The sequence below is a fragment of the Rhagoletis pomonella genome, unplaced genomic scaffold (genome assembly GCF_013731165.1).
Source record: "Rhagoletis pomonella isolate Grant_MI unplaced genomic scaffold, Rhpom_1.0 Rhpom_scaffold_00006, whole genome shotgun sequence".
Classification (NCBI taxonomy): Eukaryota; Metazoa; Arthropoda; class Insecta; order Diptera; family Tephritidae; genus Rhagoletis; species Rhagoletis pomonella.
The window spans coordinates 54085868-54097122 of NW_023458560.1; the positions used below are offsets into that span (position 1 = coordinate 54085868).

General features: G+C 37.8%; 2 protein-coding genes, 1 long non-coding RNA gene and 1 pseudogene across 3 annotated transcripts in view; 3 read left to right on the top strand and 1 right to left on the bottom strand.

Annotated features, from left to right (window-relative positions):
* Positions 1-1787, top strand: part of LOC118741985 — a 48447-nt pseudogene extending 46660 nt beyond the window's left edge.
* A 1862-nt stretch (positions 1788-3649) lies between these two features.
* On the top strand, positions 3650-6071 carry LOC118740969. The gene is made up of 5 exons (XM_036472745.1): positions 3650-4285; positions 4417-4581; positions 4646-5025; positions 5095-5611; positions 5791-6071. Exons 1-5 carry the CDS (start codon positions 4222-4224, stop codon positions 5970-5972), a joined length of 1308 nt encoding a protein of 435 aa, XP_036328638.1. The 5' UTR covers positions 3650-4221; the 3' UTR covers positions 5973-6071.
* LOC118741986 (lysosomal aspartic protease-like) overlaps positions 3747-11255 on the top strand; it is a 9160-nt gene continuing 1651 nt past the window's right edge. The window contains exon 1 of the mRNA XM_036473950.1: positions 3747-3762. Within this exon, the coding sequence (XP_036329843.1) occupies positions 3747-3762 (16 nt within the window). The remainder of the gene's footprint in view (positions 3763-11255) is intronic.
* LOC118740970 lies at positions 4323-5121 on the bottom strand. Its single transcript, XR_004993203.1, has 2 exons — positions 4627-5121; positions 4323-4494 (listed from the first exon to the last, which is right to left on the bottom strand). It is a non-coding gene; the product is annotated as an uncharacterized LOC118740970 (long non-coding RNA).

Sequence of the window (11255 nt, forward strand, 5' to 3'; positions counted from 1 at the left end):
AAAAATCCTCAGGGAAGTTTTATTCATGATAGGAGGAAAGAGAAAAGAAAAAAAATTCCTGGGGAGTTTCTGTTCAGAATCGGGCTGTAAAAAACATCGCAAATAATTGAATGACAAACGTGTTCCTCCATATCACCCTGTGTTCAATCAAAACAACATAAACCATTCGCGGTCAGCTGTTTGCCTACTCATTTCTCGAAGCACATCATAAAAAAACAACCATGCACCTCGTTAAAGAAAGTGAATTTAATTTGGCTAAAACATGCAATCAGCCAAAAACCAATTCGAGTGCACAAGAAACGCAAATTCAAAAAGAAATAAGCTAAATGGTAGGCGAAAGCAAATACACGACAGCAGTCGGCAACTGGCAAGGAAGCAAATAGGACACAGTCAGTACGCCTGCGACGAACGACTTTGCGCGCTATCGAGTAAATTACCTGAGATTTTCGTGCGCCGGAAGTAGCAACTGGTGGCTGCAACGATATCACATTATAGTACCATACTGTCGGTGTACGCCTGGGTAAGCAGTGAATTTGAATTGCAAATCAGTTGGCACTCAATTGTTGGGAGTAATAAATAAGTGTTTATTTTTTTAATCATTTACATACCAGGGACTCGCATGGACAGCTTAGCCTTGGCTATGAATCGGAGCTGTGTATGGTGCGAGATTATTCATTTAATCCAACTAGCGTGCGCCGTTACGCGGCGGTGGCGGTCATGTGCTTGTACTCGATACAAATGGAAAGATACACGCGTGCGGGTGGAAAGTCGCGATCAGTTGGGCTTGGACTCGCGCGAGGAATGCTTCAATACTTTCCAAATTATACCTGGAGAATATTTTGGGGTATTTACAATTGATTTCCTCATTCGTCTTATGATACAGATATGTCAGTACATTTTACCTGATTATGTTTTAGGATGTACCAGTAGCGAGTATTGCTTGCGGTTGGGATATATCTGGCTGCATAACGGTTACGAAAAAGCTTTACGTCTGGGGCTCTAATTGCTTTCAGCAGTTGGGACTTTGTCAACGTGAATTTAATGCTGTACGCCGACCGCTACCTGTAAGATCATAAGGTGTATATTTTCGGTCGGCTGCGTATAAGTGATGAGCCACCTTCGGATTTGTGCATAACAGCGACAACGCTTAATTGTGCGCCGGTTATAAAAATTCATGCAAACGAGCCCACCGAAGTGCGCATCACTGGCATATCAAGTGGTCAGAATCATATATTAATCAAAGTTGTTGATTTGCAATATTGTGATAGCGCAAAGCGTGTTATTGCTTTGGGTGATAATAAATTTGGTCAAGCGAATGCATTTCAATTCGAAGAGGAGATCAAACAAATAGTCACCGGATGGACACATAATGCAGTGATGTTGAGGGACAATCGTATTCTAACTTGGGGACGCAATTTTTATGGCCAATTAGGCATGGTTAGTGTAACACAAAATCAGGCGACGCCACAGGAACTAGATTTGCGTAGTTCAATCGTGCCAGCACATGTACACTTTGGCTCGGAGCAAGGTCTTATACGCAGCACTGATGGTGAAGTTTATACTTGGGGTTGGAACGAGCATGGTAATTGCGGCAACGATGCCACAGATAATTTGTAAGTACATTACTGTTGAAAAGAGATTACATATGTATGCACTGACGCATTTTAAAATAACTCCTTAGGTGTGCTCCTACGCGCATACAGTTGCCAGGACCTTGTAGAATTGCGGGTACTGGCGCAGGGTTTGGGTGGGCTTTAGTAGTCAGCCGCACCTTGTGTTTTAAGAAAACCAGGTGGAATTAACAAATGAAACTTGGTCAGGATGTTAAGGGAGGTATCCTCTAAAACATGTATTACTAAAAAATATAAATAATATCATTGTTTATAAGTTATTTGTTGTTAAAATTTCTTAAGTCGTTCCACTTGGTTTCCTTAACAAAAAAGCATTTGTGCATACTTTTATATATATAAATGCACGTAACACTGTACTTAATACTTTACACACTTTTCTTTTATTTTATCTTGTATATAAATCACTTTAATTAAACTTTTATCGACTTGTAAATTACATTGAATTTCACACATATGTATTTACAATAGGTTTGTTCGTCGAAAATCCAGCAAGAATTATCCAACACTCAAAATATCAGAGAGTAAGAAAAAATTCTCTCAAATTCTCTCTCATGTTGAGAACCTTGCAAATTTCTGCACGAACGCAAATTTGCAGGAATTTGCAAGTTTCGCTGCCAGCTGGCGTCCACGGTTGCATTTCAAACATAAACAATTTTTATAGAATTTTTAAAATTCTTTCGGATGTCCAAAAACGGGATATACATGTATATTTCTTGTTGTTCTGACTTTCTTTAACATACATTTCAATTTCTTCATCGTACTAGCTGTCGGGTTTCTTAAATCGAGTCTGGTTGCAATTGCATTCCGATTGCGAATACCATTTTTTTCAGCCGAATTAAGTTCAAATCATTGGAATTAACTAAATTAATTATATCAACAATTATTTACTTCCTTTTTTTCATAAAAAAATAGCTCGTGTTTATAAATTTTTAAATTTAACGAACTAATTTATTCAAATTATTGTAGACAAAAATGCAACCATGCGCCACAACCACATGTTTTTCGTGTTTGCAAATTCTTGCTGGCAAAATTTTTTCCAGCAAGAATTTGCAACTTCTCTCCAAGAGAACTGTCACTTTGCTCTCACAATTTTTGAGTGTTGGATAATTTTTTGGTCTGCACGAACGCGATTTGGGCAAAAATCGTGATAATTCGTACAAATTTTTTGCTCGACGAACAAACCTAATAACACATGGTTGCAGACTGACACATAACATGTGTTGCCATATTGTACAAAACAATACATACAAAGAAGGCAATGATTAAAAAGGAATACAGGGGAAATCAATACAAAAGAAAATGTTCAGCTCCTTTTCTTCGCAAAACAGAAAGGAGAATTCTATTGCCTGAGGGTTATAATCCCTAAGTGCGGCCGAAGGCCGCCTACGCAGAAAGGTGTTCTCTGCAAAAGGTGTTCAGCTCCTTTTCTTCGCAAAACAGAAAGGAGAATTCTACTGCCTGAGGGTTATAATCCCTAAGTTCGGCCGAAGGCCGCCTACGCAGAAAGGTGTTCTCTGCAAAAGGTGTTCAGCTCCTTTTCTTCGCAAAACAGAAAGGAGAATTCTACTGCCTGAGGGTTATAATCCCTAAGTGCGGCCGAAGGCCGCCTACGCAGAAAGGTGTTCTCTGCAAAAGGTGTTCAGCTCCTTTTCTTCGCAAAACAGAAAGGAGAATTCTACTGCCTGAGAGTTATAATCCCTATGTGCGGCCGAAGGCCGCCTACGCAGAAAGGTGTTCTCTGCAAAATGTGTTCAGCGCCCCCCTTCTTCGGCAACACAGAAATAATAATTCTACTAAGTAAAAATTCCGAATTAAAAATCCGCTTTTATTATTCAAAATTCCAGTCTGGTAGCACTAAGTTGTATGTTATTTTGCTATCTTATTCATCGTTTATATGAAAACTTTAACAATAAATTATATAATAACTATAGGGTTGCTAGAAAAAAGGGGGGTAGTTTTGAAATCAGGGGGTCCTATTCTACCCCCCCTCATCCCCCCTTTTTCTAGAATTTGCCGTCCGTCTACTAAAATTTTCCCTTCGGTGAAAACAACTTGTAATAGTGGTTAAAACTATTTAAAAAATGAATAAACAATTGTATATACAAATCTATTTGAATGTTTTCCCTTGTACGTGCGTTTATATATCAACACCGCGCCTAAATGTATGCTACAAATCGGTAATAACAGTACGCACTTGGCGATAGCAAACCAAATTTGCAGTATGCCTTGACTGCTGTAGGTAATTGCATTGCGATTAACCTCAAAATACACTTGACCTGAAGTAAATTGTTAAAGTTGGCCAAATCGTAACAAGCTACTGAAAAAGATAACAAAATTCTAAATTTTAACAAAACTCGATTGAAGACAAAAACAAAAGCAACGCAACCGGAAAATTTGTAGAAAAAGACAAACGGAGAAATAAAGATAAAAATTGCAATCAAAGCTAGTGAGAGTTTGAATTCCAACGGACAGCTGTGCCAAGAAAGCAACCGTTACAGACACGTTCTTATTGCTGGTGTTCATCTGGTTTTTTGTTTGGTGCGTGCGCGGACACTGCATAAGCGTGCACAAAATAACATTGCTCAAGGGCATGGAAGCGCAGCAGACCCAACAGACGGAAAAACTCATCGCAGACATGCTGGGATTTCTAGACTGTAATTACATAATTCAATATTAGCAAATGAACGCGGCTTTCAAATACAACGGATTACGTATTTCTTTGTCCAGCGTAGTATTCTGTAGAAAATACAATTTAAAAAATTTCAAGTTAGGTTAAATTTTTCAGCAACGAGTGAGGACGAAGACGACAGCAGCAACAACATGGACGAGGAGCAGAATAGTCCAGAAGAATCGTACGAGAGTGCTAAAGAAAGAAAATTAAAAAATTCAATTGCCAAAGAATTGACAAAAATTAAAAATGACTTTCCAATTTGGAATACAAAAGAAATCAGTAAGCCAATCCTGTTCACAACTATTCATTTCTAACAATTATTACCTATCATATTCCCCAGCAGCACCCACATCCAAAAAGCTCACGGATCCTATTTGGCACCAAACTTTCACAGCCGCTGGGACATGTGAGCAGACAGATGTGGAAAATGATTGGAATTCAAAATTGGAATCAAATTGTCGTCGCAGTAGCAGTAACACATACGTGCAGGAGGTGAATCGCGCTATTTATGGAGACACCACTGGTCATCCACCGAATGGAAGTGCTGAGTATTTTCAAGCTGCACAAAACTATGCCATCTACGGCAAAGATTTTCTCGATTTTCCTGAAAATCTAACGCCACTACTTAACGACAAAGGTGCAAATACTGGCTACGGTAATGGCTTATATCCAACACCACAAGTGCCGGAGTCAACAACTGGCATAGGTTTTGCAAATTTTAGTGTAAGCAATTTCAGTTTAAAAGATGTAGATTTTGATCAACGCTATATGTAAATTGTGCATTCATTTCAGAAGCAATCTACGGCCGCTAATTCAGCCGCTGCAGCTGCTTATTATCAAATGTGTAATGGTTTGCAAGCTGCTTCCGTACGACCAGCTACTGGAAGTACTGCATATGGCATGTTCCTCGGCAACAAAGTCACTTATGTTGCGGCAGCTCCTGCTGCACCGCCACTTGTCTACAATCAACATTCATCCACTACAACAAACTTTATTTCAAATAGCTTAGCAAATGCAGCACTTGCCTCCTCGCCTACCATTTTATACTCCAATCCGATGTTGACCACAACAACACAACAATATTTAAATACATTTTTCAAAGAGACTCAATATTTAAGAGGCGCCACCGCGCAAGGCGCTACTGTTGGTACAACTACAGGTATTTATGAGCGTTTGGTATACGCACTGATGTTGCAGCAGCAAATCTATCACCAAACACAACAGCAGGCTGCAGCTGTAGCAGCGATGTTCCACAACACTCGTCCAGCTCGTGCTGCCACAAATGGAGGTGGAGCTGCTCCAATTGCTTGTAAGTAAATTAGTGCCATGTTTCCGTGTGGTTTTGGTTAGAAAACGTAAACAAAATCAGCTGTTCTATGCACATGCACAGCATTGCCACAGCAATACACTTGCTTTATAGCTCATGAAACTAACCTTGCACTGTGTTATATTTTGCTCTTTTTTTAATTGAATCATTATTTTTATTAGGTGCTCCAAATTCGCCAACTCAAAATATGCCTTCACCAAATAACATGTCAGGGTTGAATTTATGCGGACGGCAAGCAGTAATGGCCACAAACCAAACGGAAATGTTAGTGAAATCCCCGCCAGTTCCGCCTCCAATTGTTGCCAATGGTAACGAAGATAATGCAGCTCCAATGAACGATTAGTGACTGGATTTTTTTAGTGTTCTTGTTGTTGTTTTATGGTCTTCTCTTTGTTGTTAACATTTATCTACTTTTTAATTTCAAACATTAGATTTAAAAAAATTTAATACGACGCAGTAAAAATCGAACTTTAAAAATTTATATACGATCAGTTGTTATTGTACTGGCCCTATTTCATTCGGCTAGTGTATCGTGGTTGTTCATTTTGTTGTACCGCATGCAAATTTCCCCAAGAGAGCACTAATAGGCCCTGTTTTAATCGTCTAGTTTACCAATCGTTCTCATACAGTTCAAGTAACTTTTGGCCCAGATAATGTACTATTTCGACGGACCAAACAATTTGGGGTGGTTTTAGCTGAGTGGGAGTGGGCAGTTGAAAAGCTGGCTGGTGTGGGCGGAGTCTTCATAAGCTGAACATAATATTTGGCATCTCAGAGTCGAGACTGGTTGGGTATAAGTTCAGTCAGAGTTTTTGGGGAATAATGCTGGAATGACAGTCCTTAGCCATATATTAATCTGCGTCGTGGGAACGCTCGTCTGCGATGGGTGGTGATTGAATTCCTACTGCAACATTCATATGGCAAGAGTATTCGAAGGTCTAATACACTCTATGGATGTCTTTTTTGGCATTTCGGTACATCCTCGGGTTCAGCAAACTGTTTCACGCCCAATTTTTCTTCTGCAGCTTTGTACTTTGGCTGCTGACTGCTAGGAAAAAGAGAGGAAGGTAACCCTTAACAAAATTTTACTGGTTACTCACCGTCGGAGTTGGAGAGTTATCTACGTAAATGCCTTCTTTCAGCTTAAGCTCCTCCCTCCAAATGGAAAGAAGGCCGCCGTTGATTGGCAGGATAGGTGGTAAGGATTCATGCAGTGAATAAGCGAAAAAGTTCTGCGATATCTAGGAATCGTGAACTTAGGTCCAACGTTTTAATTCCTGTGGGGGGAGGATACCTCTAAGTCCTTTCCAGTGTGGAATGATAACGGATATCAAAAGCTTTTCACAAGTCTAGCCATGCCAGAACAATTATTTCGCTCGTGCGGTTAGGGCTGACTATTTAAGCCGTTAAGGGCTGAGGTAGTACTTTGGTTGTTGTTAGATTGCAAGTAAAGTTCGTGTATAGTAAAGTAAGGCCTCAAGTATCTTCACTAGAGAAGCGTTAATTTTGTACTGGCAAAATTTTAGTCAGCAAAAATTATCCAACACGAAAACATATGATCACAAAACATATGGTTGCAATTTTTGTAAACAAACAAAATTGCATTTTTCGAGTTTTGGTATTTATATGCTTTTTGGCTGCATGCTATGTGATTTTATGATAGTGCCAACTAGTTTTTACTTCTAGAGATGTTCCTGGCGATCATTGAACATTCACTTTCCTTTTTTCTTCCATGGAGGCAACATGAATTTCAGTTTGTTTACAAATAAAACATAAACAAAGTCAGCTGGTGTGTCTTCTTTTTCCGGTTTTTGCAAGTGATGGCTAATTTCTTGTTCGTTTACTTTTTTGCTTTTTCTTCTCTTTAGGAGAGAATTTTCGCTTACGCTCTTGATTTTGATTGTTGGCTGGTGTTGGCTAATTTTGTTATCGAACGCAACTATTGTGTAACAACACGTAGAGATTGAGGTGTTGACTTAAAACACCGAGGCCGCGGGTTCAAATTCCACCACATGCAATCCTAACTATATTACAAATTTCTGCTCTTTAAAGTCCAATTTATATCGGGAAGAATTGTTAATAACATTATCCTTGTAATGTGAGTTTATGCCATTCGATACGATACTAGGGTTCTGGTAATCGATTCCAAAAAAGATCGTTTTAAAACTATCGAGTAGAAAATATCGGTATCGAATGCCAAAAGTATCGATATGGTATCGTATCGTATCGAAATTCGTGTCCCTAGTGTCCATCTATCTTATTCCTATGTCATTACAGCCCAGTGATAGCTTTGCTGTTAATGAAAATCTTTACTCGTGAGTTTTGCGGAATCAGATGCTCTGCCGACGCAGCTGCTTTAGTTGTATATTAGATATCGGCCTGGGAAATGCTGTTATAGTCCCGGAGTTTACATGGCTATTCAAATCCAAACCACGGATAAAATACAGCTGCTATTACTTCTCAAGGAATTTCATCAGCTTTTATCAAAAAAAAATTCAAAATCGCATTAAAATTTAGACCCGTAAACTCAATTTTCCAGACCACCTTAATTTTTCCTGAGACAGCATAGAGCATTATTTTCCCAAAGTGTAGAACCAAATGCTTAAGTCATGGGGGGTCATGCATGCCGAGTGTTTTCCTGCAAGCGTATGAGGCATTAGAGGCCTCTATTCCGCCACGCTAATACAGGGAGTGGAAGCGTTTCCTGGGCTGCCAAGTATAATTGAGCCGTTTATTTTGAAAGTGGCATCACAACAAACATTAAGGTTAGAGAACGATTGGAAATCGATTCTAAATATATATATATATAAGTTTCTCTAAATAGAAGGTTAGAAGAGGGGAAGAGAAACTGTCGAAAATCATAGAACTCTCCACAAAAAGGGGAATTAGTTCTCGATATCGAGAAAAGGGTTTGATATCTAATTGTGTTCTAACGTTGAATTCTAATTGATTTCAGATGTCTGGTGTTTTTCTAATCATTCTCTAATCGAATTCTAACATAGTTTTCCAACCTGATTTTCTATTCTAGGACCAAATGCATCTGCAAATCTGTGATGAAATCAACGAAAGCAAAACAAACCACACACTCAAAATTTAGAATTTTTGAAATTATGCGCTAAAAATGTATACAGAGCTTTTATTTACCTCTCAACAAAAGCTGGAGCAAATTTTTGTTATAAATTGTTAAGCAAACAGTGAAACATTTCTTTATTTGCTAAGTGTTGGGAATAAAACTTGACATTTAAATTTAAGACGTTCATAGCAAAAATTTTTTGAAGAAAATCCCCGCTACGTCCTTCTTAATAAATATATTCTCTTAAAATAAAGTTCAGTGAAATCGAACCAGTATTTCAGGGCTTTCCGGATTTGAAAAAATTTTTCTCAATTTTATATAACACCATTTCTAATAGATTTTGGTCGCTGAATTTGTAAAAATAGAAACTTATAGGTATATGGGTGTTTAAGCCGCCTCTTAAACTTAATTCAGCGGCCGTGCGCGCATCCTTTGGCCGCAGCGGTGTTCCTTCCAAAATATTTCGTGAGATTAAAATAAGTTTTAACATAAACTCTGTATATAAATACATATACAAATACCTATGTATGTACCAGAGCTGTGTAATGATTGAATCAATTGAGTGTGCATTCTCATTTTTTTCGTTTAAAAAATGTGATTGTTTGATTTAAAAAATTTAACAACCACTCTTGAGATTGGTTACAAATTGCAAACACAAAATATGTAGTGTGTTATGGAATGGTTGATACCCATTCACATAGAGAATGTGAATGCAAAAAAAAAAACTCAATCATGTATGATTGGACGTTTATGGGAATGCAATCTGTCATTATCATTCAGTACTAATACTATTTGTTGTATCAGGGTTGAAATTTTTGTACCCAAAATGTGAAACCAGAAGATTGCCATCTCCCTTAAAATAAGTAAACAAATAAATATTTGGTGCTAAAATATTTTTCTAAGTGTTTGGCCGAACTTCTGCTCAAACTTGAGGCATGAGTTCTGATTTTATAAGAAGAGTTTTCAAGGCAGAAATATACTCGAAGGTATGAACTGCTATTTTGTGTTATGATCTGACCAGGTATTTAACCATGGTCCTATGGAGTGGAAGTACGCACATGTAATCACTCTGGTACGGCGGCCGCCGTAAGTACATGCTATACATATCGTCGTTTAAAGTACAAAACCGCGTATCAAGAAAATGCAAAACCGCGTAATTGCATAAATTATTTTCTAGAGAGTAAAGTCACCCATATTTCAAAATGGTTATCTTTTTTATAAAGCAAACGTATTTCTGGCTAGTATATTTCAGGACGAATGGATAAGAATTGAGCCAAGAGCTTTTGTGAGCAAATCCAATTTTTGGCAGCCAATGTCAGCGGCTCCGCTGGCTTGGCCATGTCGTTCGGATGGACAGAAACGCTCCTGCTCTGAAAATATTCAACGCGGGCCGCGATGCTGGGAACAGAGGAAGAGGAAGGCCTCCTCTGCGTTGGAAAGACCAGGTGGAGAATGACTTGGCTTCACTTGGCATTTTCAATTGGCGTCAGTTAGCACAGAAGAGAAATGACTGGCGTGCTGTTTTGGACTCGGCCAAAATCGCTTAGGCGGTTACAGCGCCAAATAAGAAGAAGAAGAATGTCAATCAGAATTTTGCAGAATGACGATACGCGGTTTTGTACTTTAAACGACGATATATATGTACACATATTAGATTATTTATTCCCAAAATGCATGAAAACTATAGTATGCTTGCAAACAATTAATAACATTTCGTGATAAACAGTTTTACAAATGTATTTGCACTTCAAATTTGTATTTTAATAAAGTATTAATTAAATAAATTATTATTGTAAATTATTATTTTAATAAATAGATATAGAGATATTTATACTTGGCAACTCTTGGACTTTTCTTCATTTGTAACAAATGACAGATGTAAACAAAATAAAAAAATAATTGTATTTTTACAAATTTAAAGCAAACGGGCGTTCTTTACAAAAAAATGTAGTTAGTGATCGAATTGCGCATATTTTTTTTACAATATCAAGTGCCCACAAGAAGTGTTAAACCACTAAATAGCTTAAAAAACGCTTTCAAAAATTCGAAACGAGAGTGAAGTGCAGTGTTCAATTGTGATGGAAATTGCAGGCAAAATTTGTGCATGTGTAATTAATGTTTTACTTATTTGAAGAAATGTTGCCCGTTGCCAAACCAAGACCCCCGCTTTCCCCTGGTGGTTACATAATACTTGAATAGCTCCTTAATTAACATGTGTTTGTTTAGAGCACGCACGGCCAGTTAAACAGGCATGTCTGAATCGATTTCCTTCATCATTCTTAGCAATTTGATGTGCATTTTTATTGTTATGTGTTGCAAACAGACATTTTAGGAACTAAATAGGTTCTAAAATCTCTGTACACAAGCGCACTTATTTTTAACAGTTTCCAGTTTATGTAATATTAATCAAAACAGCTTTTATTTATTTTATGTATTATGTGATTTCTGGAAGCGTCGAATACAAAAAAGGGCTGTGACTGGGTTTATGTAATTTGAAATTGTATTGATGATTACTAATAATAATAGAAACGAGCTTACATATCGACACAACTA

Coding starts and splice junctions, on each gene's coding strand:
- LOC118740969 (XM_036472745.1), top strand. CDS start 4,222: ATGGAAGCGCAGCAGACCCAACAGACGGAAAAACTCATCGCAGACATG. Junction 4,286..4,416: donor CATGCTGGGATTTCTAGACT/GTAATTACATAA, acceptor TAAATTTTTCAG/CAACGAGTGAGGACGAAGAC. Junction 5,026..5,094: donor TAGGTTTTGCAAATTTTAGT/GTAAGCAATTTC, acceptor CATTCATTTCAG/AAGCAATCTACGGCCGCTAA.